General features: G+C 36.0%; 1 protein-coding gene across 1 annotated transcript in view; it reads left to right on the top strand.

Annotated features, from left to right (window-relative positions):
- The window catches only part of LOC150081074 (P-selectin-like), a 265,101-nt gene that overhangs the window by 152,347 nt on the left and 99,260 nt on the right, over positions 1-13,494 (top strand). The window contains 2 exon segments of the mRNA XM_090382138.1: positions 9,917-10,096; positions 10,475-10,648. Of these exon segments, the coding sequence (XP_090238264.1) occupies positions 9,917-10,096; positions 10,475-10,648 (354 nt within the window).

Raw genomic sequence — 13,494 nt, 5'->3', positions numbered from 1 at the left:
AAAATAAAACAATTAGTTCACATATTTATTTCGATAACTTAGATCTCTTCAACTCCCCCCCCTTCCCCAATAATCTGTCTAATGCTTCCTCAAATTTATTTAACTATCCACTTCTACAAGAGCAAATAGAAGTTTATTCCAACAATCAGTTACTCTCTGGCTAAAATCAATTTAATTCAGTCATGATCAACAATTTAAATTTATGTGTCATGTGTATTGTCTGAAAAAGAGTAAGTATGCCATCAGCATTTAATTTACTCAATACAGTTAAAGCCTTAAGCACATCTGTCAGGTCTCTTCATAGGTGCCTAATTTTCAAGTGCTTTAAGAACTGAAGTCTTTCATGGGAGGAATTCCCTATTGTGTCCATAACTAATCTTGTTTCTATTCCCTACACGCATTTCAAGAGATCCACATCCTTCTTAGAATGAGGCTTCCAGACCTGCTGTATGCAGTATTCAAGGTACAGCCCTGCCTTTGCTTTATATAATATAATAATCGCCTCCATGTCCTTGATGGTAAAATTTCTGCATGTCATTGATATACCCTATGAGCTGTCCTAGCATATAATGTCTTGTATACAATTCTCCTAGATCTCTTTTCTTCTCCAATACCTTGAATATGGTATCACTGAACTGGTCTATTAATCTGAGATCACTGCTGCCCATATGCAGTTTCTTACATTTATCAATGCTAAACATCAACTATCACTTCTCAGTCCTTATGGCACGGTGGTTAATCATAAGATGATTAACCACCCTGCCATCAATTTCTCAATGCCTATAAATATTCAACAACGGAATCTGCTTTGGGCTCAGAAATACAAATATTAACCATCAGATTCTTAAACAGGGGTTACCCCCTTACTACAATAAACCAAATTAGGGTACAAGCTAAGGATAGGATACAAAAAACTACAACAACCAACAATAGAAATATCAAAAAATACTTTATTTCTGTTGTTTATTTATGTTGAACAGTGGCACAAACAGCTTAACAGATTCTTTAAAGATACTGAATTTAAAATCATGGCCAGGACAATACGGAAATTACACACTATAATGAACAATCACTCAGTCCTTTCCTTGTCCACAACACAAATATATGACCTGGTATACAATATTTCTTGTAGTGATTGCGATTCATCTTATCAAGGTTCTACACGGTTTCCTCTGAATTTTCGTGTTAATCAACACGCAGCCTCATTTTGTGCTTCTTGTTCAGCAGTATCAGAATTAGCCTTTTGTGCCGTTAATGAAAAACATACTTTTTTATTTAACAAGGCCAAAATATTTAGTGTCCAATGTAATTATACGAGACTATTAATTGCAGAAACCGTGGAAATTAAATTACATGAGAATTCTGTTAATGTTTGTCGGCCATATCTAGTCTCTGATTTATGGTCTTTTATGCACGTGTGCAAACACAAATAATCCCTATTTAAGTTTCATGCTCACCCCTATTTGGTAATTTTCATTCCTGTGATCATGACATATGGTCGAAAAGCACTGTCAGCTTCAGAAAGGAAAATCATTTTGCAATTTTTTTGTTAAATTAATTTTTTACTTAATTTTTAATTGTGTTCAATTGATTTTTAATTTTTTTTTTTTCTGTAATGTATGATTTTCGATTTTTTAATTGTTTTCATTTTAATTTCTGGAGAGTATCATATGGAAGTGTTCTACATATCATATTGAGATAAACTTCTCTTATTCTTGTACAAATATTGATATCAACATAGAACGTATTGAGTATTATGGCTCTGGTTCATACTATTATAATAACTATCATATAACATATTTTTTTTTAATATTAGATAATCAGATCTAACAGGCAGAAAATTGAGTAGGTGTGCCACAAAATAAAATAAATTACTTAAGGGTGCCATTATTAAAAAAAGGTTTAAACCACTGCTGTAGTCTGATTCTTGATTTTAGTCTAAACTCAGTTTAAATATAATACACAATATAATACGAAATAATATGAAAATAATAATGCTGTAGTATAAACTCAGTTTAAATATAATACACAATATAATACAAAATAATAAGAAAATAATAATGCTACACTAATGCCAATTATTTGAAAAAAAAGTACAAACAATGCTATTTTAAATTACATTATATACTATATGATACAGTGATGTTATAAAATCACGTTTGTATTGATATTAATTTGTAGTTTATGGACCTAGTAAAAATACTTCTAATATCAATTACACTCTTACAAAACTACATAGAAAATCACCAAGTATCACCTGTATTAAAATATTAAAAGTATTTAGACTATAAACAATATGAGATATTAATTAAAACAATGCCGCTTTGCTAATATTCTGTTCATTTAGATTTGGCTATGTATTATTGATGCTTTCGCACTATACTTATACACATTATTAAAAGTACTAAAAGTGACAATAACAAAATTAGTATATGCACATTAAGAAGCTTTTGGAGCAGTGTGCCCCTTTATCAACTTAGAATACAAGTAGTATAACATACATCATTACATTTCACAGAGGCACAACATGTATGCATACACTACAGAAACCAATGTAGATTGTGAATAGTGAGAAAAGGGGAGGCAGACGAAATATCAGCCATTAGACTTTGCAGAAGTAAGCTGATGTGCATTTTCCACCTTATAAGCTTGTCATCTTTCATCATACCATAAAATAATTGCTTCCATAATAGGGTGTATGTGAGTTCATGATTGCAATTAATGTTGGAACCTGCCACAGCTACATGGAGTGCTTCCATCTAGGAGGAATGATGAAAATCATGTGCATGGTCCAAAATTTCAGCTTTGGTTATGTGGGCCACAATTAACATGCTGCTTACACCAATAACGCCCAGCAACAGCAGAACTGGTGAAGTTGTAACCCATGTTCCAATGTTGAAATTTTGGCCCGCATACACCCTATTAATTTTACAGTATAATGAAAGATGGCGAGCTTATAACATGGCAAATGTGAATTGGCCTACTTCCACAGAGTCTAGCAGCTGATGTTTTGTCTTCGCACTCCCCTTATTTTTCTCACTATTCACAATCTACACAGGTTTGTGTAGTGCATGCATATACGTTGCACCTCTGCTGAATATAATGATGTATGTTACACTGTTTGTTTCCAAGTTGATAAAGCAATACATTGCTCTGAAAGCCACTTGATGTATATTTTGTTTTTATTGCTTTTAGTACTTTTGCCATTCATATATATATATATATATATATACTACCATTAAATATTGACAAAAGTTACATTATAATAAAATAAATAATTGAGCATTCATTAGAGGCAGCGACTTGCAATTCCTCCATATGAAGCCGAAATATATTTTAATTAAATAAAATAAAACATAAGCCAGTAGTATGGCCATACTACTGGCTTATGTTTTATTTTATTTAATTAAAATATATATATCTTATTATAGTGCAGAAAGTTACAGAGCAGCATAATGGATACAACCATCCATTATATATAGCTTTCATCAACTATGAAAAAGTATTTTACCCAGTTGCAAAACAAGCAATAATCTACACCCTAATAAACCAAGGTGTAGACAGAGCTTACGTCAATATTTTTCAATCAGTATTTGAAAAGGTGACTGCATCAATATGGATTAACAATGATAAAGTTCAGATCAACATAGCAAAAGGCATCCCACAATCTTCCCCAAACTATTTTCTGCCTGTTTGGAAGAATTTTTTTGCAAGCTAAATTGAGATAATAAAGGACTCAAGATAAATGGAGATTACCTGAATCACTTATGATTTGAAAATTATATCATTCTCTTTGCCAATGATCTGAAAGAATTGCAGCAAAACATTGAAGAACTACAGCATGAAAAGAAGAAGTTCAGTTTGAAGATAAATATCAAGATAAAATAGGTTATGTTCAACAAATTTATCAGCCCAAAGAAAATTGTGGCCAATGGACAGGAACTAGAAGAAGTGGAAAGGTATGTTTATCTTGGATAAGAAATTTCAACAGATAGAAACATCATGCTGGAAATTGAACAGACATAAAATTGGAATGGCAAGCATTTGGAAAGCTTAATATAGTCTTCAAGACAAACTTTCCATTGTCGCAAATGAAAAGTTTTTGATCACTGTATTCTCCTTGTCCTAATATATGGTTGTGAAACATGGACATTGAATGACAAAGCTTTACAAAGACTGAGAATCACACAGAAAAGTATGGAGGGCCAAATTTTGAACATAACCAAAAAACATGTACATAGATTGGCCAACAAACCAAGGTCTGTGACATCATTGAAAGAATAAAGCATGTAAAATGGAAATGGGCAGGTTACATATCAAGAAGAACTGAAAATAGGCAAACTAAACAAATTTTGGAATGGATACCACCTGATTCCAAATGCTCAAGAAAAAGACCAAAGATGAGGTGGATTGATGAAATTGTGAAATTTTATCGATCTTTCATCTTTCACATGCTTTCTGTTGCCATTGTGCACCAGCAAAATGGCAACAGCAAGCACAAGAGTACTGGAAATGTGTTGAGGAGGACTCCATCCTGTAGTGGATTGACAATGGCTGAAGATGATGATGACAGTGATGATCTTATTACTATTCTTAATATGTTTCTGTACATTGTATTTTATTTTTACTATATTATTAATACAGTTTTATTTTATACTTTTATGTATTGTCGGTAGTGACAAGATTTGTTTCAGTATGCTTACTCCGGACACACAAGGCCTTTTTTTTGCTAATCAATGAAATATTCTTCCAAATTTATGTGTAGTGCAATGTAAAATATGTACATTTGTACTGCTCAGTAAAATGGAGATCCATGAACTACATTCCAGATTTTTTTTTCTTCCTCATCTTAAGAAGGATGCAAATGGACATGGTGAAGACAATAGGCACATTATGCATATATGCTAACATGCCAAAAAATATGTAGTTTTCATGAAAAGCTTTCCAGATTGCCCTCACTCTCTCCTCTGCCCATTCAACTGTGGGTCAGACAGTTACTGATGTGTGATTATTTGGTGCGATGATTTTCTTTGACAATTACACAGAGCAATTGCTTGTCACATGTCAGAAACCTTGAAAACAAGGTGTTGCTAATCCATGCACTATTTCTTCCATCATTACTTGTGAAAAATCATGGGTATAAAGCTATGATCCACCTAAAGCCCATAAAAGCAAGACAATCTTTATCAAATGTGAGGATCTTGGTTATTGTATTTTTTGACTCGCAGGATATTATTCATTATGAATTTGTCCCACATGATCACACAAGCAGTGAACTGGGAATACTACAAAACAATCACACAATGCTGTTTAGAGAAAATGGCTGAAAACATGAGCTCCAGGGAATTGGCATATGCATCATGACAGTGCCTCTATACAGTCGATGCTTTCTATTTAAGACATGGAAGCCTATGATAGATATAAGTTGGTCTGTAACCAAGTCACAAAGGAGATTAGGCAGGCAAAGGCAGACTACGAAAAATCCTTGGCAAAGGATGCAAAGAAAAACAGTTCTTTACATACTTGAACTCGAGAAGGAAAGGGATGAATCAGATTGGTCCACTGGATATTGATGGTTCAACAGTTGAGGATCCTGCTCAGGTGGCTAACAATCTAAACGAGTATTTTGCATCTACATTCATGCATGAGGAGTTATTCAGGAAGGAGAATGATGTAGGTAAAAGTAAACATTGGCAGTGAGCTGGATGATTTTGTAATAACTGAGAGGAAAGTGGAGGAGAGATTGTTGAGGATAAACATAAAAAAGGCACCTGGGGTGGATGGGATCTATCCAGTTATATTAAAGGAGGCAGCAAAGGAAGTATGCAAACCCCTAGCCATAATTATGAGAGCTTCTTTGGACTCAGGGGAGGTACCCATAGACTGGAGATGTGCAAATGTAACCCCAATTCACAAAGGAGGATCAAAGGCTGACACAAGTAATTATAGACCTGTTAGTTTAACTTCTGTTCCAGGTAAATTAATGGAGGCACTGGTTAAAGAAGCACTGCAGGATCATCTAGACAAGAATTCAGTTATAGCTCAGACGCAGCATGGTTTTGTTAAAGGCAGGTCTTGCCTGACCAATTTGATTGGATACTATGATGTAGTCACAAAAGAACTGGATGCAGGGAATAACTTTGATATTATATATTTGGATCTTAGAAAGGCTTTTGATACTGTTGCACATGGAAGACTGCTGCACAAATTGGAGCAGTGTGGCATTGGAGGCAAATTGCTTCTATGGATAAGGGGATGGTTGAGTGGCAGAAGACAGAGAGTGGTAATCAATGGACACTGCTCAACGTGGACTAATGTTATTAGTGGAGTTCCTCAAGGTTCAGTGTTGGGTCCATTGTTGTTTTCGGTGTTTATGAATGATATTGATGATGGGATATCAAGTTTAATGTCTAAGTTTGCAGATGATACAAAGGTTGGCAGGGTCGTTAAGGACACTACTGACGCTATGCTGCTGCAACAGGATCTGGAAAGGTTGAACAGATGGGCTGAGAGGTGGCAAATGAAGTTTAACATTGACAAATGTAAAGTACTACATATGGGTAACAGTAACCCCAGAGCAATGTATCAACTCTGCGGTACTACACTGAGAGTGGTGGAGAATGAAAAGGACCTGGGGGTAATTGTGCAGGCAGATGTGAAGTTCTCTGAGCAGTGCAGACGAGCTGCAAGAGTAGCTCATGGTGTCTTGTCAATGATATACAGGAATTTTTCTAGCAGGGATAAGGAGGTGATTATTCCCTTGTATAAGGCCACATCTTGAGTACTGTATACAGGTCTGGAGGCCTCATTTCAAGAAGGATGTAGAGCTGCTGGAACGGGTACAGAGAAGGGCAACAAGATTAGTAAATGGAACAAAGGGTTGCTCTTACGAAGAAAGGCTTAAGTTTTGCAAATTACAGAGTCTGGAGACTAGGCACCGGCGAGGTGATCTGATAGAGGTGTAGAAGGCTTTGAATGGTTTGAGCATGCTCAATGCCAATGGGATTCTTCATCTTTCTCAGAATAATCACCTCAGAGAGCATAAATTCAAATTGAGGAAGGACGGATGTCGGATAGATGTGCGGAAATTTGCCTTTGGCCAGCGGGTGGTTGGTTGGTGGAACCGACTTCCATCACTTGTTGTTGAAGTTGATAGCCTAAACAAATTTAAAGCTCAACTGGACAGGTATTTCGAACGAACGGAGGGGTGAAATGGGAGAGGGGTTTTTTTTTTTTTTTTTTGGCTGATGCTGAATAAGCTTGCTTTCTTGCATCATATGCCTCTACTAATGATAATGCTAATGCTAAATTTAAGAATTTCTAACAAAGCACTCGATCACTGTGATATTCTATCTGCCATATTCACTAAATTTAACTTCCTGTGACTAATTTTATTTCCCAAGATTAATGTTCCCATTTGATCACACCATATACCCAGGTACTCACATCTGGTGAGTATGGGCTTGGATATCATCATTCTTCTCTTTCTTGACAATTCCTTTCTATTTCTGACTGACTCTCTCTCAGGGTAACTCAGAAATTTTTTTTTTTTGGCTGATGCAGCATAAGCTCAGGCTTCCTTGCACTATATGGCTAATAATAATAAAAAATAATAATCTTCCATTATTAGTAGTGGCAATTAAGGTGCCTCTGTAGCCAAGTGGGCAGGAGCAGTAGTGCGTAGTACACGCTTCTTGATTAGACCGGAGTTTGAGCCCATGACCACCAAATACGGAGGATGCGAAAGGTCGGGGAATGACCACCGCATATCCCCAGCCCGGATAAAGGGTGAGGGTTGGCATCAGGAAGGGAATCTGGCCATAAAAATTGCATGCCAAAACAATAAAAATGCTGACCCCATACATAACGGGAAAAAGCGAGGACAAAAAAAAAAAAATTTGTAGTAGAAAGAAAGCAAGCATATACAGTATCAGCCAAAAAAAAAAAAAAAAAAGAAAAAAGGAACACTTTCTAGATCACCAGTCCATCCATCCACTCTAATCATTTGTTAAGTTCTTCCTTAAATATATTAAAACTACCCACTTCCACAACACTAGATGCCAGCTTGTTCCCACAGTCAATTTACTTTTAGCCAACCCCATTGGCTAAAAGCAAATTTTCACCCATCTTTTCTGCAATCATCCTTTCATAATTTAAATTTAAGCCCCGTCATATGTGTTTTCTGAGCAAGAGGATGACATCATCACAGAGTTTACTCAATCCATTCACAGCCTTAAACACCTCAAATCAGATCTCCTCACAGGTGCCTAGTCCCCACACACTGCAATTTTCAGAACCACAGCCTTTCCAGATAAAAACACCCTTTTGTTTCCCTCACTGATCTTGTTCCTCTTCTCTACACCTGTTCCCATAGAACCACATTCTCCCTAAAATGAGGACCCCAGACCTGTATGCAATACTCAAGAGGTAGTGTAATCATTTCCTTGTTAGGAAAGAGCTATAAAAAATTATTTTGCATTTTGGGCATAGCCTCATTTTGTACACAGATTTGAACAAACTGGGTTTGCAACTTAATGCGTCAGTCTCATATTGTGGTACAGAAAGAGGTTGTAATCAACATGTACAGTGACTTTTCATAGCTTTCATAGCTTTTGCCCTAGTCTTAAGAGCATATCTGCTTCATTTACTGCACCAACTTGCATCTCACGCATTGTAGATATCCCTTATCACTGGGTTGTTCAAATATTCACAGTATCTGCCTACCCACCAAGGAGACCCCCAATCAGGATCAAAACCATGATGTGGGTAGTAGTATACACTTTAAATAAATAGCAGTATACATCTCCATTGAAGAAGTTCTTTTTATTTAGAATAGTGCAATAATTAGGCAACTCATGGAAAAGTGCCTTTACAATATGAAATCGATGCACTAACTAGCAAATCCAGTTTGCTCAGAGCTGTATGCAGAAAGAGACTATGCCTGACACATAGTGACTTTTTATTGCTTTCATATCTTGAGGCTTTTGCCCAAAACTTAACCATATCAACTTCATTTAATGCACCATCTCACTTATTTTAGCCACCTCTCACTACTTGATTGTTCAGATGTTCACAGTACCTACCCACCCACTGAGAAGACCACAGCCAATGCCAAAACTATGGTCTGGGTTACATGCCAAAAAAGTACATGAAAAGTACAAAACTATGGCATGTACTTTAAATAAACAGCAATATAGTTCTCCTTTGGAGAAGTTTTTTTTTTTTCTTAAGAGTAGTACAATATGCTTCCACTACATCAGATTGATGCATTGAGTAGCAAACCCAGTTTCCTCAAAGCTGTGTACAGTAAGAGGTTATGCCCAGTGACTTTTTACAAAGATTAGGCTTTTGCCCAAGACTTAACCATATCAACTTCATTTACTGCACCATCTCACATATTTTAGCCATCTTAGAAGTCATTAAGTTCTAAGTGAGATTGCAGTAAGAAGGAAGAGACCCAATCTATACCCAAGGAAACGTTGAAAGATTATTCCACAACAATCTCCAGCTCGTCACACAAAATAAATTGCTGAATATCTTTCCAAATACTGTGTCTTAGAACATCCTCCTTATTCAGCTGACCTTAGGCCATGTGGGATTTGTTTTTACCAAACCTAAAGAATTCTTTATAAGGATGAAGATTTTCCAGTGAAGCACAAGTTATGACAGCCATGACAAAAAAAAAATAATAAAAAAAGTAAAGGAAATTTCTGAAAAGGACTTTGAATAAGTGTGGTTTTTTTTTTTTTTTTTGCAGTTATATGACTGATGAAGGAAAAAATGTGTGAATAGTCAAGGTCATTATTTTGAAAATTTTGATATGTAATTATATATAATTATTTGCTAAATAAAAATTCAGTCCTTGTTAAATGTACTTTTTTAACAAAGATTTCTATTAATCTCTCTCTCTCTGTAGATATAAACTGTGAATCATTACCAGACATAGCAAATGGTAAAGTAACATTTCCTGACTCCCGTACCACCTTTAATGCCACATCAAAATATGTATGTGATACAAACTACACACTCGTGGGAGGTGAAATCAGAGTATGTGGAAGTGACAGCAAATGGAATGGAACTGAACCACAGTGTCTCTGTAAGTCTTTCTAAAATGTTAAATACTGTATGGAGTGGCTCTTAATTCCTAAAAAATTTTAGTTAAAACTAGAAACCGTACCAGGTAAACATTTTGTAGTTACAGAATCTGTTAGGATTTTGTAATTACAAAATCTTAACAGATCCTTATATAGGGCAGCTATAACTAACTACATAGATTCCCTACATATATAATATAAAAATATATTTATATAATATATTTATGTAATGCATTATATTATATAAACAATGTAATATAATATAAATAAAATCTTTATATAAGAAACAAAAAATGCAGATCTCTAAAAATGAGTCATATACTTTAAAAATTTTTGATATGAATCACATTTTGAAATCGCTTTGATATTTTGCATTACAGTCAACTGGTGTCCTAACTTATCACCACCAACAAACGGTAGCTTGGATCTTAGTGGACATACTGCAGGCAGCAAAGCTAAATATAACTGTGCCAAGGGTAACAAACTTATTGGAAATGATACCAGGGTATGTGAACTTGGAGGACAGTGGACTGGAGAGGATCCAGTTTGTAAATGTAAGTAAAGTAATATTTTAGCTTATTTTAAGTAATATTCATAAAACTGCATTTTACATTAAAATATTTATGAACTTGCAATATAGTTTTCATGTTACTTTTCCATTAGTTATCTTTCTATCTTTTTGTGACAGTATAATGGTTTTGTTTCACCACTTGCCACTCATTTGGGGATTTATGTGTGCTTTCAAATCCCACTACAGAGTATGTGAACTTGAAGGACAGTGGAGGAACATCTAAAGTATTCATCTGGGGTTTAGTTAGTCGATCTCAGAAAGGGGGAACAGACGTTTCCCCATCCTGTGAATTTTTCCAGAGTATTTTTTTGCACAAAATCATTGGTGGACACACACACACACACACACACACACACACACACACACACACACACACACACACACACACACACACACACTGGAGCATATGAAATGTATAACACAGGAATCTACCACATCAAGCCTGTGTAACTTCTTCAGAACAATCTGGGCACTTTTCACCTGGATCTATAGACAACTCCAATTGCCCACTAGTATGTTTTCATTGCACATTTTATTCACCACTTTTTGGCCTGTTTTTTTTTTTGCTGTGAGGAAAAAGTGCTAGAATATTGATATTTCTTTCTCCTGGCATAAAACTACAGATAGCTATTAAAATGAGTAAGCTCAATAAAGAAAAAAAAAATAAGGTCAGTGCTTTCTGAATACATCTTATGAGAAGTAGTAGTGTATGGAACAGTGATTCGTTTAGTTAGAGCCTTATTTGTCTTAAGGGTTGTACTAGGTAGAGGCATATTTTCCAGTAATGACTCAGTCCAGTATGACATTGATCTGTTAGGAGAAGTGACTTCCATTTGAATAGTAGTTTGTATTTGTAAAGTAGTAGCAATTGAGGCTGACCTTTGAATAACCTGAGAAAATACAGGCATGGGCATTAAAATGAGCCTGGGCCAATTTTTTTGTCTTCCATGTACATGACGGTTTTCAGTTCTGACTCATTGAATTTTTTTTAAATGTTTTTTTCCCTAGAGTATGCAATGTGTGGGACACTATAATTTGGGCATTTTTCTGCTGTACTTTACAGCCCATATGAATATAATCACATCAACTGCAAGCAGCACAAGTTGTTGTTGGAGTAGAAGTTTAATGACACAAGGGCTACTATGGCCAAATTGCGCCTCTACTTAATAGTGATCAGTACAGTACAGAAAATAATTCAGAGATAGTTATATAAATTGATTGATATCATTTCCAATAATATGGCTTAGGCTTAGTGGTTCTGTTAGGTTAGCAAATAATCAGAAGGAAAAGATTCTAGCAGTATGATAATTAGGATTAGCATTAGTAGAGGCATACAATGCAAGAAAGCATCCGCTCGTTCCAAATACCAGTCCAGCTTAGCCTTAAATTTATTTAGGCTATCGATTTCCACAACAAAAGATGGAAGTCTTTTCCACCAATCAACTACCCGCTAGCTAAAGGCAAACTTCCGCACATCTATCCTACAACTGTCTTTCCTCAATTTGAATTTCTGCCCTCTCAGGTGATTATTCTGAGCAAGAGGAAGAATCCCATCAGCATTGAGCATGCTCAAACCATTCAAAGCTTTATACACCTCAATCAGATCACCTCGCAAGTGCCTAGTCTCTAGACACTGTAATCTGCAAAACTTAAGATTTTCTTCATAAGAGCAACCCTTCGTTCCATTTGCTAATATTGTTGCCCTTCTCTGTACTCGTTCCAACATCTCTACATCCTTCTTAAAATGAAACCTCCAGACCTGTATACAATACTCAAGGTGTGGCCTGACCATAAGGGGATAATCACTTCCTTATCACTGCTATAAAAATTCCTGTATATCATTGACAAGATACCATGATCACATCAACTGCAAGGAGCACTACTCTTGCAGACTGTCTGCACTGCTCAGAAAACTTCATATCTGCCTGCACAATTACCCCCAGATCCTTTTCATTCTCTACCACTGTCAGTACCACAGAGTTGATATGTTACTTTGGGGTTACTGCTTCCCATATGTAGTTCTTCACATTTCTCAATGTTAAACTTCATTTTCCACCTCTCAGCCCATCTGCTCAACTTTTCTAGATCCTGTTGCAGCAGTGTACTGTCATTAATATCCTTAACAACCCTACCAACCTTTGTATCATCTGCAAACTTGGACATTAAGCCTGATATACCATCATCAGTATCATTTATAAATACAGAAAACAACAATGAATCCAACACTGAACCCTGAGGGACTCCACTAATAACATTAGTCCACGAAGAGCAGTGTCCATTGATTACCACTCTCTATCTTCTCCCACTCAACCATCCCTTTATCCATAGCAGCAATTTGCCTCCAATGCCACACTGCTCCAATTTGTGCAGTAGTCTTCCATGTGCAACAGTATCAAAAGCCTTTCTAAGACACAAATACAGTGTATATGATATCTAAGTTATTCCCTGCATCCAGTTCCTTTGTGACCACATCATAGTATCCAATCAAATTATTCAGACAAGACTTCCCCTTAACAAAACCATGCTGTGTCTGAGCTATAACTCAAGTTTTGTCTAGATGATCCTGCAGTGCTTCTTTAACAAATGCCTCCATTAATTTCCCTGGAACTGAAGTTAAACTAAAAGGTCTTTAATTACTTGTGTCGCCCTTTGATCCTCCTTTGTGAATTGGGGTCACATTTGCACATCTCCAGTCCATGGGTACCTCCCCTGAGTCCAAGGAAGCTCTCATAATTATGGCTAAGGGTTTGCTTACTTCCTTTGCTGCCTCCTTTAATATAACTGGATAGATCCCATCCACCCCAGGTGCCTTTCTTGTGTTTATCTTCA

Source organism: Mastigoproctus giganteus, chromosome 9 (genome assembly GCF_048544385.1).
Source record: "Mastigoproctus giganteus isolate SK-2022 chromosome 9, ASM4854438v1, whole genome shotgun sequence".
NCBI classification, from domain to species: Eukaryota; Metazoa; Arthropoda; class Arachnida; order Uropygi; family Thelyphonidae; genus Mastigoproctus; species Mastigoproctus giganteus.
This window is presented reverse-complemented; position numbering and strand designations above follow the sequence as displayed.